At 43.6% G+C, this 20,315-nt stretch overlaps 1 protein-coding gene across 1 annotated transcript in view; it reads right to left on the bottom strand.

The window, feature by feature from the left end:
* Positions 1-661, bottom strand: part of ZCCHC24 (zinc finger CCHC-type containing 24) — a 175,218-nt gene extending 174,557 nt beyond the window's left edge. The window contains exon 1 of the mRNA XM_030570758.1: positions 6-661. Coding sequence (XP_030426618.1) covers positions 6-245 — 240 coding nt within the window. The 5' untranslated portion in view covers positions 246-661. The remainder of the gene's footprint in view (positions 1-5) is intronic.
* Positions 662-20,315: the final 19,654 nt, after the last annotated feature.

Genomic DNA, 20,315 nt, shown 5'->3' with positions numbered 1-20,315 from the left:
CCTACCTCGTTCCTCTGGAGTTGGAAGAAGCTGTTCAGATAGCTGGAATTGAGGGACGAGCCCAGCTCCGGGCTGTTCTTGGTGTAGCTGAGATCGGGGTGCTGAGAAGAAGAGGGCTCGGGTCTGAAGGCATCAAAGGCGCTGGCCTGGTGGGTGTCTTGCAGCGACAGATAGACCCAGTTGAGGAGCTGGGCAGGCTGGTAGACAGAAGCAGCACTGGTGTCTATGGCTGACAACAAGCTCATCTTTCCCCCGAACTCTGCCGCCTGCCTGGGTCTCTCTGTGCCCCCTCCCTCCGCTCCTCGCTCACTGCCTCCGGTCAGCTCTCCCCAGGATGTTTTCTCCACCCCACACGCTTCTGCTGGGTTCTTCTCGCTTAGGGGGAGGGGTGCTGCTCTTTATTTTGCTTTAATCCGGCCAGCCCCACACTTTTGTCTCTCCCCCTCCCTCCCCTCCCTAAGGCGATCCAAGCCCCCCTAGTCCCGAGGCACCGCACCGCACGGGCATAGCTGTTGCCGCGGCTGCAAAGTTAGCAGGAAACTTTCTTGCGAGTATTTTTCCCCCTCGTTTTCCTTTTGCTGCCAGATCCGCTATCTGACTTTATTCCCACTCCCCCAGGCAGCCCTGGAGGGGCGGGGCTGATTGACTATGCAACAGCAGCCGATCCAGTCCGCGGGTCTGCTAGCTGCATATGGAGCGCGGGGGCGGGGAGATGGAAGTCCGGCACTACCTGGAAAGCTCAATGGGCTGGCTAATTTGAATATGTATTAGGCTATAGGCCAATCAGTGGACGGCGACGCCTCCTTCCCTCCCTGCGGGGTGGGGACGCGCCACGAGTGGCTGCGGAACAGAGCGGAACACAGCCCCGCTTGGCTTCGAAGTGCGGGAGTTAGTGCATCGTATGTGCAAACTTTTACGTTTCGTTTGTGGGCCTGTCTCTCGCTGCCTGGGTTTCCTTTGTGGTCTTCCTGGAGAAGGACTCGCCTCCCAGCCAGGACTCCAGTCCCATGAGGGTGTTCTCACGGTGCCGTGGTAGCGTGCATTCCCCTCTTTATTTCTGTTTCTCACTAGAGCTAAGAACTCATTATTTGAGGGCCTGTCTCACTCGATCTTTGTCAAAACTCCAGGTCCGCAAAAGGTTCCTCGGCTATTGAGGCTGTGCCAAGACCTTGCAGAGTGAAGGTTTCCCAAATAAGGCAGGAGAGTGGTGTGAGCTTCCCCTAGGAAAGCCAGCTAGGTAGACTGGGATTGGCTTCTTGAAGAGCCCTGGTGCAGTTAGCATACAATGAAGGGATAACGACCTAGGCCTTTTAAGGAGTCAACAGCAGAAAAGAGGAAGAGGAGTTATTCTTTTGGGAAAATGCTTGAGTGGGTAATCACGGTTCCCAAATCTTTTCCATCCTGCTTTCCCTATACTGTTTAAAGATTGTAGCTATTTCTTACTAGAAATCCCATGGCAATAAAACCAAGACTTCTTTTCAAAGCTAGAGTCTCTATGTGAAGGTAAATTTTTACATTTGAGCAAAACCCCTTAATAGAGTTATCAGAGGCTAAAAACACACACACACTTACCAGCATGTATTTGGTTTGTTTTGTTTTTAAGAATCTCATCATTTTCTTTGCTTAGATAACTGAAAAACATCAATATTTTGACCTTTCAGAGTTGGCTCATGAGTTGGCCTTAATGGGCGGTATGTGTGCTGTTCACATGGAAGAAAAATGTTGCTCGGAAAAAGCAAAGTTACAAGTGTTTTGGAAATGCATTGCTGACTGTGCACAGTAGAAAATACCATTAACTGTCAGCTACAAACTCAAAAGATGGATGTATTTTGCATATGGGAGTAACTAGTTAACTGCACGACTATCTGGCTACAGGAATTTATAAACTCAGTTGCTGAAGATGGAGCTTGTAAAGTCCAGAACTTGGAGCAATGGATGGTGGAATTTGTAAAAGGAAGCAAGATGCTAAAGGCCTCATTTGCTGACAAGTTGGATCAGTTTTGCTGTGCTGATATATTTAAAACAATACCCCCACATACTTTGGATGAAGTTGTACTAGTATAAAATGGTTTATGTTGGTATAACTTTTTCCTTTCTAAGAAGATAGCAATAAACTATACTGGTATAAGAAATGTTTATACCAGTATAACTGTGTTCACACAAACAGTTGTACTGATAAACACCACACTTTAACCAATATAGGTATGCCAGTACAAAAGCAGGCTTTAGTGGTTCTGCAAGACCATTATCTCTGGAATAAGGAATTATTGAGATCTGCTGATAAGGCTGAATGAGACACAAAATACTGTCCCTGCCTCCAGTGCTCAGACTTCAACAGGCAGGCAGAGCGGTGCGCTCGGAAGCCCAGATGAGGGCTTGAAATTGTGTCTTTGGTGTAATGGACTCCCTTTTTTGGTTCATGTTAATTGCCATGTCACAAAGGGAGTATTTTCAATCCCTGTTTTCCTGGATAAATAAAAGATATCAGATCTTGTTCATGGGTCAGATCCAGCCCTCATTTGGCATCTAGGCCTCTCACTGAAGGTAATGAGAGTCCTTAACAAAAATGGATACAACATAGTTCATGTGATGAGTATCAAAAATATCAAGTGTGACTGATTTAATGTTGCACTTGTTTAATTTTTATTGTGTCCTGACCTGCTTGTCAAACTTAATTTTGCACTAACTCTGCTGTCTTGTTTTTTAAACCAAATAATAGAATAACATTATACACTGGGGCATACAATGAGCCAATTGGCAGCTTATTTGTTATATTTGGTACTTAGGCATCCCCTATTATTGTAATGTGTGAGCCCCAGACAATCTTTAATGTAGTTGTCCTCACAACCCCCATACAGTAAGGCAGTGCTATTATTCCCGTTGTATGGAGGGTGAGCGGAGAGAGTAAGTGACTTGCCCAAGGTCAAACAGGAAGCCTGTGGCAGAGCTGAGAAACAAACCTGGATCGTGGAGATCACATCCTAGTATCCTAACCAGTGGGCATTATCCTTATTCTTCCAGCAAGTGCAATACAAATCATTATCACTATCTTCCCTTCACATCGGCTTTCTGGATCTTTTCTTTCATCATTCCCAGACTCTTTCCCCTGTGCAGTCTTCACTTATTCCCTGAGTTGAGCTCCCATTACTGTCAGTGCTAGTTCTGGGTACTGAATTTAGAATATACAGTGAACCTATGTATTCCAGGAAATAGATCTTGTCCCCTTGCTAGAGGATCAGAGAGGATAATATTGCCCTTATTTTGCTGTCATTTTCCTACTGTTCTCAGAACAATAGAAAATCTAGCTTGCATAATGAAGTGAGGTGTTTTTTTTCCCCATTCTGCTATAACCATTGAATCTGCATTGTTCTTAATCAAACCATATTTATATATGGGCTCCTCCTTTCACTTTGACAAAGTCAGTTCCTATTACTTTGGGTGAAGCAAGTATTTGACCTTGTTCCTCTGCCTATCATTCTGTACCTTGCATAGAACATGGTAGTATTTATAATGTGAATATGACTGAGTAGTACAGTGTGGTGAGTTGTCCATCTCACACAAGGCCTACAGGGGTAAATTAGGCTAATTAACCTATAGGCCATACCTGGAGGGAAGCCAGGTTGTGCTAAGGCTTCCCTCCAGGTTGTGCTAAGGCCTAATTTGCTGATGAAGTCCAGCTAGGGGAAGAACTGGGTTGGATTTATAAAGACAGGAAGTTGACAGCAGAAAGGAGCTGTTCCAAAGTAGGCTGTAGTTATTGCCTGGGAGTGGGGAGTTGTGTTTGAAGGTCAATGGAGTTCATTTGTCTGCACTTACTCCCTAGGAGGATGTTTGAGCCAATACACTCAGGAGGAGCCAGAAGCTGCAGGAAGGAGTCCAGAGAAGCAGCAACAGGGTCTGAGGAGAAGCAGGCCAGAGTTGCCATATGTAGGGTCCCTGGACTAGAACCTGGAGTAGTGGGTGGGCAGGCCAGGGTTCCCCTACTGGCCACTAATGTAATGGCATCATCAGGGCAGTGCATGGGAAGACTGCTTGAGATGGCTGGTGCAGAAGGCTTTTGATACCCCGGAAGTGGGAAATATGGATAGTGACTTGGCCTTCCTCTATGAAGAAGAGCAGCTGGGGTTGCAGAGACAGACCAGAAGAAGAATGTGCAATGAGCAGCAGAAGAGGGATGCAGACCTGGAAGGAGCTAATCCCCTACTGGTGAGTCAATGCCATGACACACAGATTCAACTGCAGTCATCTTCTGGCTCTTTAGGGCTTCCTTTTTTTCTGGCTTGTTCAGAATGTTGGTCTTTGGCAATCAAGTGGCTGTTCAGAGTACATGCACAAAGCTCTCCAAGGGAAATAGAAGGAGTATTCCGTGAGGGAAGGAGTTGTTCCTGGCATATAGAAAGGAGACTATTCCAGGATTACACAGCGACATGAAGAAAGATACAGCATCCTCAGGATTATCTACTGAGTCCACCTGGGTGGTCTCATACTCCTGTTTTATAGCTTCTCCCTACCTGAGCATTGATTGGCTCAGTTCTCAAATTATGAATATTTGTAACTCCACTGTGGAAATTTACTCTCCAGATCATGAGGAAAACTCATCTGCCCACTAACTACCAGTTCTTCCTTATGGATGGTTCTGGGCACTTGAAGTAAATGGCTTTGTGCAGTCTCTGCTTGTGTATGCAGAGATACAAACCACTTGGAATCATCGATATCTCAACACTGCAGTGCCAAAAGATATGTGAGTTGCATGAGCAGAAATCTTGGATAATTAATTCTTTCTTTTGGGGGGAGGAGATTGGGGTAGAGTGGGATGGTGGGGGAGTTATGTAACAAGGGAGAAGGAGCAGAATGTGCCACTAGAAAGGAGTGCCTCTGGTGGCAAAGCAGAAGACAGTGGGAAGAAGGGATCACATTCTTCAGCGTGCTGCTTCTAGTGTTCATTTCAACACCTGGGAACAGGAGAAAGAGACTGCCATGGGTGCAGGTCACAAAAGACCCTATTTGGAAATATTTTCAAGAAATTCCTGTACCTCTGGGTAAAAAGGAGCCCATGCCAAATGTAAATTGTATAGCAAAGAGAGGCAAGGCCTGTTTGTCAGAATGAAACAACCTTATGAAAAATGCTCCTCAGAAAGCAACCTAAGTAATTTAGGAGACTCTTGTCTCATTTTCAAGAGACTTAGGCAAATAGGCACTTAAGCTCCAGTCACTTTCACTTAGGCATATTTGAAAGTTTTTTACTCTGACCTGAAATAATCAATTTAATTCACTGACTACAGTTAATCCCTCTGTTCCTTTAATAAATCATCTAGTTGTAAATGTGCAACATGTTTTGATAGAAGAAGTTTATCCAAAACACTTAAGGTTGTTTTGTTTAAACACATCAAATAGCACATAAAATTTATCTTAATTAAATCAATTCCAGTTACCATCCCTAATGCAGCTTCATACAGATCATGAACAAAAAAAATCTAGTAAATAAGCAATATATCATTTGCCATTTTCTAATATACTAAAAATATACAATAAGAATCTTAAAATATTAAACTCTATAATTGCTAAATTGTGTGTGTGTATATAGTGTACCCTCCTAGTTAACAAAAAGATGCACCGCATCTAGTGTAAAGGCTATATTTAGCTGTAAATCAACATGTTTTAGAAGTTATATTGACCAATGATACTGTACCTTTTTGTTTAGGAAATAACTGAAGTGCAAATGGAAAAGTTTATTTTAAATCAGTGATTGAAATGGAGAATTTCCACTTGGTGATTTAAATTGCCTTGACTTAAATAAATCCACCCTGATCACAAGTGGGAGGAGGAGACAAAGGGAGTATCAAGGAGAGCAACATTTCATTAATAAGAGCAATGGCTTTCATGACCCTTCAAAATGGAACTCCCAGTCTTTGCTAGAAAGTACTGTAGAAAGGGACGGTCTTCAACCCATGTGCACAATTCCCCATGGGAGTGGTGCATATTGATTCAATGCTTTTTTTGCCTTGGTCTTCACAGGCAAGGGCAGCTCCTAGACTGCTGCACTGGGCAGCACAGTATGGGGAGGAGATGAGCATCCCTCAGTGGTGAAAAAACAGGTTAAGAACTATTTAGAAAAACTGGACATGCACAAGTCCAATGCATCCAAGGGTGCTGAGGGAGTTGGCTGATGTGACTGAAGAGCCATTGACCATTATCTTCGAAAACTTGTGATGATCAGGGGAGGTACTGGACTATTGGAAAAAGGTAAATATAGTGCCCATCTTTTAAAAAGGGGAGAAAGAGAATCTGGGGAACTATAGGCGCACCTCAGTCACCTGAAAAATCATGGAGAAGGTTCTCAATGAATCCGTTTTGAAGCACTCGGAGGAAAGGCAGGTGATCAGGAACAGTCAACATGGATTCACCAAGGGCAAGTCGTGTCTAACCAACCTGATTGCCTTCTATGAAGAGATAACTGGCTCTATGGATATGGGGAAAGAGGTGGACATGATATAGCTTGACATCAGCAAAGCTTTTGATACGCTCTCTCATGGTATTCTTGCCAGCAAGTTGAACTATGGATTGGATGGATGGACTCTAAGGTGGATAGGAAACTGGCTAGATCATCGGTCTCAATGGGTAGTGATCAATGGGTCAATGTCTAGTTGGCAGCCAATATCAAGCAGAGTGCCCCAGGAGTCGGTCCTGGGGCCAGTTTTGTTCAAGATCTTCATTAATGATCTGAGCGATGGCTTGATTGCACCCTGTCATAAACAGATAGCTAAGGGTTAATGTCTCTTTCACCTGAAGCACCTGACCAGAGGACCAATCAGGAAACCAGATTTTTTCAACTTTGGGTGGAGGGAAGTTTGTGTCTGAGTCTTTGTTTTCTGTCTGCCTGCTTTCTCTGAGCTTTGGAGAAGTAGTTTCTACTTTCTAGTCTTCTGTTTCTAAGTGTAAGGACAAAGAGACCAGATAGTAAGTTATATGGTTTCTTTTCTTTGGTATTTGCATGAATATAAGTGCTGGAGTGCTTTGATTTGTATTCTTTTTGAATAAGGCTGTTTATTCAATATTCTTTTAAGCAATTGACCCTGTATTGTGTCACCTTAATACAGAGAGACCATTTGTATGTATTTTTCTTTCTTTTTATATAAAGCTTTCTTTTAAGACCTGTTGGAGTTTTTCTTTACTTCAGGGAAATTGAGTCTGTACTCACTAGGGAATTGGTGGGAGGAAGAAATCAGCGGGGGAGATCTGTGTGTGTTGGATTTGCTAGCCTGATTTTGCATTCCCTCTGGGTGAAGAGGAAAGTACTTTTTGTTTCCAGGACTGGGAACAGAGAGGGGGAGTCACTCTGTGTAGTTTCACAGAGCTTGTGTCTGTGTATCTCTCCAGGAGCACCTGGAGGGGGGAAGGGAAAAAGGATTATTTCCCTTTGTTGTGAGGCTCAAGGGATTTGGGTCTTGGGGTCCCCAGGGAAGGTTTTTCAGGGGGACCAGAGTGCCCCAAAACACTCTAATTTTTTGGGTGGTGGCAGCAAGTACTAGGTCCAAGCTGGTAACTAAGCTTGGAGGTTTTCATGCTAACCCCCATATTTTGGACGCTAAGGTCCAAATCTGGGACTAAGGTTATGACACACCCTCATCAAGTTTGTTGATGATGCTAAGCTGGGGGGAGAGGTAGATGCGCTGGAAGGTAGGGATAGGGTCCAGAGTGACCTATACAAATTGGAGGATTGGGCCAAAAGAAATCTGATGAGGTTCAACAAGGACAAGTGTAGAGTCCTGCATTTAGCATGGATGAATCCCATTCACTGTTACAGGCTGAGGACCAACTGGCTAAGTGGCAGTTCTGCAGAAAAAGGACTTGGGGATTACAGTGGATGAGAAACTGGATATGAGTCAGCAGTGTGCCGTTGCTGCCAAGAAGGCTAATGGTATATTGAGCTGTATAAATAGGGGCACTGCCAGTAGATCGAGGGAAGTGATTATTCCCCTCTGTTCGGCCCTGGTGAGGCCACATCTGGAGTATCATGTCCAGGTTTGGGCCCCCCACTGCAGAAAGGATGTGGACAAATTGGAGAGAGTCTAGCGGTGAGCAGCAAAAATTATTAGGGGTCTGGGGCACATGACTAATGAGGAGAGGCTGAGGGAACTGGTCTTATTTAGTCTGCAGAAGAGAAGAGCAAGGGGGGATTTGATAGCAGCCTTCAACAACCTGAAAGGGGGTTCCAAAGAGGATGGAGCTTGGCTGTTCTCAATGGTGGCAGATGACAGAACAAGGAGCAATGGTCTCAAGTTCCAGTGTGAGGGGGGGGTCTAAGTGGGATAGTCGGAAAAATTGTTTCACTAGGAGGGTGGTGAAGCACTGGAATGGGTTACCTAGGGAGGTGGTGGAATCTCCATCCTTAGAGATTTTTAGGGGCTGGCTTGACAAAGCCGTGGCTGGAATGATTTAGTTGGGGGTTGGTCCTGCTTTAAACAGAAAGTTGGACTAGATGATCTCTTGAGGCCTCCTCCAACCCTAATCTTCTATGATTCTGTGGACTGAAAGCAGTGTCTGAGCCTTGGATTGCAATAATTTAACAAACATTAATGTAGCCTTACTGCACTGAGATAGCTAAGTACCCTTCAGGAACAAATCCTGCTTACCTTTCTCCTGATTAGTCCCACTGAAATCAAAGCATGAGCAGAGTGCTTAAGTGACATGACCCACATTTTAAAACAAGTCAGTGGCAGACCCAGGAATACGATTTGGGGATTTCTAATCCTGGTCTCTAAACTCTAGGCAGCCTGTTATACAAAACTGTGACATTACAAATGTTAGGCTAATCCTCTTATATGTGCTTTGACAGATGATAGATAAAAATCTGCAGCTGTAGATGGATCATTTGCAGTATTCTTATAGTCTCTTTACAAGAGCTGCTCATCCAAATGTAATATGCACAATCTATATTTCTAGTCTGGCTCCAGACTGGACCAGATTCACAAAATGGGGTGGGGATAAAGCACCCTGAAATGTGCAAGTGAGCATAGCAGTGCTAATACAGAAACAAGATACAAAGTAATTCTCTGATTTGTGGACTTGCATATATAAAACATATGATTTTAGGCACTTCTTCTAGGCTTTGCAGCCAAAATGTACATGGAATGTTCCAAGCGAGTGGGTTTCATGTGACAGGAGTTCTCATTTTATTATGAAATGATTTAATTATGCTATTGGAAGGGCATGTACAATTCTTGAAATTGTAAGACTTCTCCAAAACACATCTAAGTCCTTAAAACAAATTCATATGTAGCTTTTGGAGTGTCTGACATACAAGTGGCAAGAGTCCTTGATATGTAGATACAGCAGTTTTCTCCTCCAACAACTGAAGGCAAGTCAGACATACTCCTTGTCTGGAAAGAAATGCATTTGATTTAGCTCATTATAAACTGTTTGCTGCAGGTGCATAGGGACTAGATTGTGTCCAGGTGCTCAAGGAGGGGACGGTGCAAGGACTCCTGCCTTGCACTTCTATACAGAAATGAGGTATAATTACAGCCCCTCTGCTCTCTGGACTACAGGGACTGCTCCCTTTGTGCCTCTGCCTCTTCTGAGGCGCAAGACAGTGAAGCAGGGGCCTTGAGGTGTGGGGATGAGGCACTGCTATGGCATCTCTCCTCCTTGGGTGATGGGCGAGTTTGCTACACTCTCTGTAATGGTATATCAAGATGGTTCACTCACCATGGGAACTGGGAAGCGCTGCATCAATACAAGGTTTTGCCTAAATTAAGGGTAGGCAAGCAGCATGCAAGCTGATTTTCAGTGGCACTCACATTGCCCGGGTCCTGGCCTCTGGTCTGGGGGCTCTGCATTTTAATTTTAAATGAAGCTTCTTAAACATTTTTAAAACGTTATTTATTTTACATACAACAATAGCTTAGTTATATATTAGACTTATAGAACGAGACTGTCTAAAAACATTGAAATGTATTACTGGCAGGCGAATTAAATTAGAATTAGAGTGAATAAATGAAGACTCGGCATACCACTTCTGAAGGGTTGCCGACCCCTGGCCTAAATGATATGACTGATGCTAACATTTCCCTTTTCCCCTTCCCCTCAGGTTCTCAAAATCAGCTTTGCATCCCTGACACTTTAATTCCTTATAGGCCTCTAGACACTTCTCCCCTCTTTCATTTGGTTGTGTGATGAAAACTTAAACATGTTGATTCTATATTATATGTTAATGTAGCCTTGCTGCACTGAGATAGCTAAGAACCCTTTAGGGACAAATCCTGCTTACCTTTCTCTTGAGTAGTCCCACTGAAATCAAAGCATGAACAGAGTGCTTAAGTGACATGACCCCCATCTTAAAACAAGTCAGTGGCAAACCTGTGTAAATGTAACCCAGATGGTCAAGCACAAGAGGCCATACAAAGGTTATCAGGAGAGTGTCAGATACAACCGGTGTTATTTACTGTGACTGATTTATGGTGCTTGAGTTTATATAAATTAAGCTCCTTATAACTGATTAATAAAATGAATTATAACAAACATACACTGCATGGGATAATTACAGGGCAAAGCTCATACACCAATGACAAGCCTCTAACCAGGAGGAAGGACGTTAGCAGACTAAAGTGTAGCATTTAGGGTTCTGGAACTAAATCCTGCCCTGACTGGCTTCCCAGGGAGCCCTCCCGGCTTGTCCCTGGCATCTGACAGGCTGAGATGTCACCTAACTATACAGAAACTACAATGTCAAGTTGTCCACATATCACTTTACAGTTGCAATGAGACACTGCCACGGATCTAAATAGAGCTTGGTTATAAACACTAGTTTGGGTTCATGGGGCAGCCCTTTGTGCTTTTTCAGCTGACCTTCCTATTGCCATGACTTGTCCAGTACAGCACTGGCTCCTAAGGTGCTCTGCTGGTTGTTGGCTTCGTTCAGAAATGTACTGGATTCTGACAACTGATAGTATCTTCTGATCAGCAGCGGTGGCCAGAATGTTAATCAGGGAAGTCTATTGCCCCTTCTATCCTCTGCATTATCATGGTCTCATTGACTGAAGAAGCTCAGGGACGAGAGTATGGGGAAGCTGAAAAGCCAGGAACTAGAGAACAAAGCAGCAAGGGTCGTAGTGGCAAGAGAGACAGCCCATCCTCATCCCACCTGCCACACTACAGGAGCCCTCTATGCCCGGAGATGATGCCACCTCAAGGGAGTATGGCCTGTAGGTTGTTCTGTTGTGGTTTAGGTAGAAAATTTGAGCTGTGGCTCTGTAACTTGAATGAGGGAATTTTTAAGACTCCTCAGTGCTGTTAAATGAAGTCCTGCTGCTTCTCTGGAGCCCCTTGGATGCCCTATATAACCATGCAGACTAGGGCACTAGAGCAGCTGTGCTAGGGGCTCTGTTTATTTTACTTTTAATGTCTTTGGTTGTTCTCGAAGTGGGGATAGTGCCTCAGTGGTAAAGCTTTGACTGTTGTGTCACCTCTGCCCGCAGGCTTTCCTCCATTCGTCCCCACTGTTGCCAGTTGCAGCAGCCCCTTCAACACCCTAGTTCATCCACCACTTCTCTGCCCTTCCTCACCAGTAGTAGATTCATTCTTTGTACATCCAAGCTCTGTGGTAAGTCTGGGTGCTGGAGTATGGGGCGGTTGCCATCGCTCCCACTACCATTGGCAATCACAAGGTAAGAAACAGAGGAGAGCCCCAAATAGAAACTAACGTCTACACTGGAGCTGGAGGTATAACGTCAAGCTCAAGGAGGCATGCCCACACTAGCTCTGATTGAACTAGCATGCTAAAAATAGAAGTGTAGCTGCAGTGGCGTGAATGTTAGGACAGGCAAGCCACCCCAAATATGATCCCATCAGAGATTCTAGGCATGCACTTCGGTAGCTAGCCTGTCCCACCATTCCTGATGCCAGGGCTACACTTCTGTTATCAGCATGCTAGCTCAATCAGAGCGAGCATGACTATGTATACCTGAGGCTGGAACTTAAATCTCCAACTGAAGTGTACACTACTTTGCACTTATCAACATAGTGTTTCAAATGCCATTTTTGTAATCTAGTCTCCCAGGTTTGTGAGATCACTTTGTAACTCTTTGCAGTCAGCTTTGGGCTTAACTTTCTTGAGTAATTTAAGCATCATCTGCAAACTTTCCCACCTCACTGTCTACTCCTTTTTCCAGATCATTTATGAATATGTTGAACAGCACAGGTCCCAATACAGATCCTTGGGGGACCCTGTTATTTACCTCTTTTTTCATTGCTGAAACTCACTATTTATTCCTATCCTTTGGTTTTTTTGTCTTTTGACCAGTTAGTGATCAGTGAGATGACCTTCCCTCTTATCCTGTGATTGCTTAGTTTGATTAGGTCCCTCACCAAAGGCTCTTAAAGTCCAAGTACATTATATCCTCTAGATCACTGTTGTCCACATGTTTGTTGACTCCCTCAAAGAATTCTAATAGATTGGTGAGGCAGGATTTCAGTTTACAAAAGCTGTGTTAACTTTTTTCCAACATAGCGTGTTCTGTTGTGTCTGCTAATTTCATTCTTTACTATAGTTTTAACCCCTTTGCTTGGTACTTAAGTTACCGACCTGTAATTACCAGGATTGCCCCTGGAACGTCCAGTCATCTGGTACAGAGGCTGATTTAAGCAATGGGTTACATGCCACGGTTGATAGTCTTAAATATGAAATTGCAAAAACATAAGAATGGCCCTACTGGATCAGACCAAAGGTCCATCTAGCCCAGTATCCTGTCTTCTGACAGTGGCCAGTGCTAGGTGCCCCAGAAGGAATGAACAGAACAGGTAGTCATCAAGTGATCCATCCCCTGTCGCTCATTCCTAGCTTCTGGCAAACTGAGGCTATATACACCATTCCTGTCTAATAGCCATTGATAGACCTATCCTCCTTGAATTTATCTAGTTCTTTTTTGATCCCTGTTATGGTCTTGGCCTTCACAACATTCTCTAGCAAGGAGTTCCATAGGTTGACTATGCATTGTATGAAGATATATTTCCTTTTATTTGTTTTAAACCTGCTGCCTATTAATTTCATTTGGTGACCCCTAGTTCTTGTGTTATGAGGAAGGTTATAACACTTCCTTATCTACTTTTTCTACACCAGTCATGATTTTATAGACTTCTATCATATCCCACCTTAGTCACTCTTTTGTCCAAGCTGAAAAGTCCCAGTCTAATTAATCTATCCTCATATGGCAAATGCTCCATACCCCTAATTATTTTTGTTGCCCTTTTCTGAACCTTTTCCAATTCCAAAATATCTTTTTTTTTTTTTTGAGATGGGGTGACTACATCTGCACGCAGTATTCAAGATGTGGGCATACCATGGATTTATATAGAGGCAATATGACATTTTTTGTCCTATTAGCTATTCCTTTCTTAATTATTCCCAGCATTCTGTTTGCTTTTCTGTTTGAGTGGATGTTTTCAGAGAACTACCCACAATGACTCCAAGATCTTTCTTGAGTGGTAACAGCTAATTTAGACCCCATTATTTGATATGTGCAGTTGGGATTATGCTTGCCAATGTGCATTACTTTGCATTTATCAACATTGAATTTCATCTGCCATTTTATTGCCCAGTCACCCAGTTTTGAGAGATCCTTTTGTAGCTCTTTGCAGTCTGCCTGGGCCTTAACTATCTTGAGTGGTTTTGTATCATCTGCAAATTTTGCCACCTTACTGTTTACCCATTTTTTCCAGACCATTTATGAATATGTTGAATAGGATGGGTCCCAGAACAGACCTCTGGGGGACACCACTATTTACCTCTCTCCATTCTGAAAACTGACCATTTATACCTACCTTTTGTTTCTTATCTTTTATTCAGTTACCAATCCATGAGAGCACCTTTCCTCTTATCCCATGGCAGGTTACTTTGTGTAAGAGTCTTTGGTGAGGGACCTTGTCAAAGGTTTTCTGAAAATCTAAGTACACTATATCCACTGGATCCCCTTGGTCCACATGCTTGTTGATTCCCCTCAAAGATTTCTAGTAGATTGATGAGACATGATTTCCCTTTACTAAAACCACGTTGACTCTTCCTCAACAAATTATGTTCATCTATATGTCTGAAAATATTTTTTTTTATTATATTTTCAACCAGTTTGCCCGGTACTGAAGGCAGGCATACAGGCTGTAATTGCTGGGATCACCCCTGGAGCCTTTTGTAAAAATTGGCATCACATTAGCTATCCTCCAGTCATCTGGTACAGAAGCTGATTTAAATGATAGGTTACAGACTACAGTTAGTAGTTCTGCAATTTCACATTTGAGTTCCTTCAGAACTCTTGGGTTAATACCATCTGGTCCTGGTGACTTATTACTGTTTAATTTATCAGTTTGTTCCAAAACCACCTCTAATGATACCTCAATCTGGGACAGTTCCTCAGATCTGTCATCTAAAAAGAGTGGCTCAGATCTGGGAATCTCCCTCATATCCTCATCTGTGAAAACCGATACAAAGAATTAATTTAGTGTCTCTGCAATGGCCTTATCGTCCTTGAGTGCTCCTTTATCACCTCGATCGTCCAGTGGCCCCACTGGTTGTTTAGCAGGCTTCCTGCTTCTGATGTTCCTTAAAAAAAAAAAAAAGAAATGCTATTACTTTTTGAGTCTTTGGCTTACTGTTCCTTGAATTCTTTTATGGCCTTCCTAATTGTATTTTTACACTTTGTTAGTCAGTGTTTATGTGCCTTTCTATCTTCCTCATTAGGATTTGACTTCCACTTTTTAAAGGATGCGTTTTTGCCTCTCACTGCTTCTTTTACTTTGCTGTTTAGCCACAGTGGTTCTGTCTGTCTGTCTGTCTTTCAGCTCTTGAGTGAATATCATCTGATCCAGGTGATTTATTACTGTTTAATTCATCAATTTGATCCCAAACCACCTCTATTCTTGCCTCCGATTGAGGCAGCTCCTCAGATCCATCACCTAAAAAGAATGCTCAGGTGTGAGTATCTTGCTCACATCCTCTCCGATGAAGATGGATGCAGAGAATTCATTTAGCTTGTCTGCAATGGCCTGGTCTTTTTTGAGTGTTCCTTCAGCATCTTGATCATCTAGTAACCCCAATAATTGTTTGACAGGCTTCTTGCTTCTGATGCAATTTTTTTTTAAAGTTGCTGTTCACTGGAGTTCTTCTGGTAGTTTGTTCTTCAAATTCTTTTTTGATCTGCGTAATTATACTTGACTTGCCATAGTTTATGCTTCTTGCTAGTTTCCTCAGTAGGATTTGACTTCCAATTTTTAAAGCATGCCTTTTTGTCTCAAACTGCCTTTATTACTCTGCTGTTTATCCATGATGGCGTTTTTGTTTGTTTGTTTTGTTTTTTGGTTCTTTTACTGGTGATTGTTTTTTGTTTATTTGGGGTACACATTTAGTTCCAGCCTCTGTTGTGGGTTGTTGTTGTTTTTTAAAGTTTTCTATGCAGCTTGCAGGGATTTCACTCTTGTGACTGGTTTCAATTTCCACCTAACTAGCTTCCTAATTTTTGTGTAATTCACCTTTATGAAGTTAAATACGACTATGGTGGGTTTCTTTGGTATTTTCCTCCCCACAACATTAAATTTAATTACAGCGTGGTGAATATAGTTGAGTGGGTCAACTATATTCACCTTTTGGTACCAAATCTTGTGCTTCATTTAGGACTAAATCAAGAACTGTCTCTTCCCTTGTGGGTTCCAGGACTAGCTGTTCCAAGAAGCAGTTGTTAATAGTGTCTAGAAATTTTGTCTACCTATGCATATGGGAATGAGTATATACCTAGTCAATATAGGGATAGCTGAAATTCCTTATTATTATTCATTATTTATTTATTGGATCTTCTGTTTTGTAGCCTCTCTAATCTCCCTCAGCATTTGTTTCTCTGTCACCATCCTGGTCAGGTGGTCGGAGGTATATACCTAGAGCTATGCTTTTATTAATCCTGAAATTTCTCTCTCTAGAGATTTTATGTATAGTTTGATTTGCTTTTACTGTATTTGACTCTGTGCTTTCTTTCACATACAGTGTAACTCCCTCACCAGTGCAACCTACTCTGTCATTCCTATATGTTTTGTACCCTTTATTACCATGTTCCATTGATTATTGTCATTCCATTGATTATTGTCATTCCACCAAGTTTCTGTGATACCTGTTACATCAATATCCTCATTCAATACCAGGCATTCAAGTTCACTCATCTTAGTATTTAGACTTCAAGCATTAATATTCAAGCACTTATCAAATTTGTCATTATTTTGTTGTTTGCCTTCATGTGATGTAATTGAATGGGACTCTTTCGTTTGACTGTTTTCTCTTCAGTTCCTACCAGTACTATATCAACTTCTATCCTTTTTTCTTTATTGGATATAGAGAAACCCCAATAATAGATCTTCCTCTAAAGGATGCCTTTGTCCAAAGTGTGTGCTCCCCCACTCCTTGCACCAATGGGTTATTTTTTAATGTCCCTAATTTTGGGTCTTTGTCTCGCACAGTGTCCCACATTTGGGCCTGGGCAGCTTGAGAGAGATGCTTAGAATCATAGGACTGGAAGGGATCTCAAGAGGTCATCTAGTCCAGTCCCCCACATTCATGGCAGGATTAAGTATTATTCTAGACCATTCCTGACAGGTGTTTATCAAACCTGCTCTTAAAAATCTCCAGTGATGGAGATTCCACAACATCCCTAGGCAATTTATTCCAGTGCTTAACCACCCTGACAGTTAGGAACTTTTTCCTAATGTCCAGCATAAACCTCCCTTGCTACACTTTTAAGCCCATTGCTTCTTGTCCTAGCCTCAGAGGTTAAGAAGAACAATTATTCTTTTCTCTAGACTTTCTCCAATTTGTCCACATCTTTCCTGTAATGTGGTGCCCCAAACAGGACACTATACTCCAGATGAGGCCTAATCAGCATGGAGTAGAGCAGAAGAATTACTTTTTGTGTCTTGTTTACAACACTCCTGCAAATACATCCCAGCAGGGCTGGCTCCAGGCACCAGCTGAGCAAGCTCATGCTTAGGGCGGCAGATTCCATGGGGTGACATTCCAGCCGCCCTTTTTTTTTTTTTTGGTTTGCTGCTCCAGCGAGCTTGTAGGGGGTGGAGAAGGGGGAGCACCCTGCAGCATACTCGACAGGGCAGCCCGCGTCCTTCCCTCTCAGCCGACCAGAGTGGCACAGAGCCCTCCAGGCAGGTGGTGTGGCAGGAGGGGCCACGTGGCAAGTGCCTCGCTGAAGCCCTGGCTGCCCCCCTTCTCTCTCTCCTCCCCCCCACTCCACGAGGGCGGCAGGCAGGTTGTCTTCGGCAGCATGCCTGCTGAGGGTCTGCTGGTCCCACAGCTTCGGCGGACCACCTGCAGGCCTGCCGCCGAATCCGCGGGACCAGGGACCTCCCGCACGCAAGCCGCCGAAGGCAGCCTGCCCACTGTGCTTGGGGCGGCAAAATACCTAGTGCCACCCCTGCTTAGAAGTAGCAAAGCTCAGAAGTAGCAAAGCAGCAGGTAGTTGGGCAGAAGCAGTAGTTCCTGTCACATTTGATGCTCTCAGATCAGCCCCCAAACTGCTCCCAAATATCAGTACGGGAGTAGAAACTTTTTTCTAAAGGAATTTTAAAAGATAAAATTGAGGGGTTACTAATTAAAGGCTCTTGTGACAGAAAATGGATGTTTTTAGTGAAAGATGTTTGGCCGACAGAGAATGTTGATGTTTGTGAGGAAGTGGAGAGGAATGGAAACATTCCAGTTTTGGTGAATACTCCATTCAGACTAGCTCAGTGTTGCTGAGGTGCTCTGAATTACTGGCTCACTTAGGTTTTTTAATTATTATTTTAAAAGGGAAAGTAAAATTAAGGGTTTCTTAATGGCATTGTCTTTGTCCTCTTATTCCTGACCTAGGCCATGTTAATCATGCCAGTGAGGCCACGTATACATCAGCAAAAATATTTGTAATTGAATTAGCTTAACTCAGTTGAAAACTCACCTAAACACCCTTGGCCTAGCCTACAGTGCAACCGTCTAAAATGGTCTTAGGCCTGGCCTACGTACATGTGAAGTTTAGTTGGCTAGGGGGTTGGTGGTGGTGTTTGTTTGTTTTTTTTTTGGTGTTTTTTAAAATTTATTTTGGTAAAATAGTTATCCTGGTACAACCCCTAGTATGGATGTGGTTATACAGGTATAAAAGTGCCTTACACCAGTATATCTTATTTCCCTTCCCATAGTGGAATAAGCTATTCCAGTATAAGCACTTCTATACTAGTATAACTATCTACGCTAGGGGACATCACACCACTTAACTGCACTGGTATAGTTAAAACAGTATAGCTCTTGTATGTAGACAAGGGCTAGAAGGAGTTGAAATCTGTCTCCCATGTTGTTGACTTAGAGCAAGTTAAGTTAATTCAGCTGAGGTATATTGATTGAAAAACACTATTCTTTTCTCTGTTAACGTACCCTTGCTGTGTCTATGCTACCAGTGCCATGTAGAGTGCATATACTGCACTCCTGGCTAGCACACGTATAAGTACTAGGATAGACAGTGAGACTGCTAGCATGAGTAAAGACATGCCAGAACCTTAAGGTATATACCCTATTTACATGGCTCTCTAGACTCCCAAGCAGATGCCTCCCACCTCTACCCTGCTATTCTTAGCAGCATAGTGTCCCACGGCCTTTCACTGCCGTGTGTAGCTACACACAACAGTGTGCACACAGTCAGCTTTTCACTGTGGTGTGTAGCTATACGTACCCTACACAGTGCCGCCCCGTAAGCATGGAGTGGGCTTTGGAAAGCAACACCATGGTATCACTGTATAAAGGCTCTGAAGATGCTATTCCAAAGCATTCTCCTGTGCCAGATTTCTTGTGTCTGATGAAATCTGTGTTTGCATCAGCATGAGTGTCCTGTTTTATCCTGCCATAGGCAAAATAGTGAACTGTTATCAAGGCAGGTTTCCTGTATCTTTTTCATGTGAGCCCTAAAAGGAAAGATAAAATCTACACAGGGGATTACTATAACTCAGCGGTTCTCACACTGTGGGTTGGGACGCCATTTTAATGGGGCGTGGGGCCAAAGCCAGAGGGCTTCAGCCCTGGGCGGCAGGGCTCAGGTTACAAGTCCCCCACCTGGGGCTGATACCCTTGGGCTTTGGCTTTGCCCCCTCCTCCTGGGGCAGTGGGGCTCAGGCAGGCTCAGGTTTTGGCCCCCTCTCCTGGAGTCATGTAGTATTTTTTGTTGTCAGAAGGGGGTCACGGTACAATGAAGTTTGAGAACCCTGCTATAAGTAAAATGGTAGTTCTGATGTAAGGAAAAATACACCTCAGTCTCCTGCTGTAAAACCTGAATGTTTTGCTTGACCTTGCTTCTTCTGAAAATTTTGCTCCCCTAGCAACCTTCTCCGTTATTTTGACTTGTTGTTAGTCCAGACTTTTAATAGGACCATGACAAGGGTTTGCAATATTGTTTAGGCTGGTACCACTTTGCAGTAGACGACTACTCTTTCCTGGTTTGTTAGGCCAGTGGCTTCATCTGGTGTAATGTCCTGAGCAACTCTCTAGTGCCTCTAGTTTAAACATACCCACAATTTCCATCTCCCACCTGGTCGCAGGGCTGGGCTTATCATGAGGTGAACTGAGGTGGCCACCTCAGGTGCCAGAATGTAGGGGGGAGGGGGCACCGCTAGGACTCAGTGTAGAAAATTGTGTCTGCTGCTGGTGCATATGTATTCTCTCTGCTCTAGATGCACACAGATGATGGAGTGCTGTGTTGGAAGAAGGAAGGCACAAGAGACATGGCAGGCAGGCAGGCAGGAGAAAAGATGAGAGGGAATTGCAGAAAGCAGTAGGAGTTGCAGAAAGCAGTAGGAGTTGCAGGGGGAGAGAGGATGAGGAGCCTCTTATATATCTCTCTGGCACCCCCAGGAGCCTGGACTGATTAATACCAGCTTCTCAGGGACCTTCCTGTTTCCTGCTGCTTCCCTGAACTGACTTGAGGAGGACAGGCAGTCAACTGAAGTAGTAGGAGCCACTCAGGCCCTTGAGATGTTGGTATCTTCCCTCACTCAGGCCCTGCTACCAGCCTACTTCAATTGAGTGTTGAGAGCCACTATAGCTGGCACAGAACAGCAGTCATGAGTGAAAGAAGAAAACGCCCCCCTGGGGCAGCATTCAGAAAAAGAAAGAAAGCAAAAGGAAGCTTTTCTATCTAAGCAGGAAGGAGCTCTCCTGAGATACATAGACACAAATGTTCATGGTGAGCCTACCGGCCCGAGTGAGGATCTGAGTGGTGAGGAGATGCCTGAGCCAGTTAGTCAGAGTGCAGGTGACC

The sequence above is a fragment of the Gopherus evgoodei genome, chromosome 7 (genome assembly GCF_007399415.2).
Source record: "Gopherus evgoodei ecotype Sinaloan lineage chromosome 7, rGopEvg1_v1.p, whole genome shotgun sequence".
Taxonomy (NCBI): Eukaryota; Metazoa; Chordata; order Testudines; family Testudinidae; genus Gopherus; species Gopherus evgoodei.
This window is presented reverse-complemented; position numbering and strand designations above follow the sequence as displayed.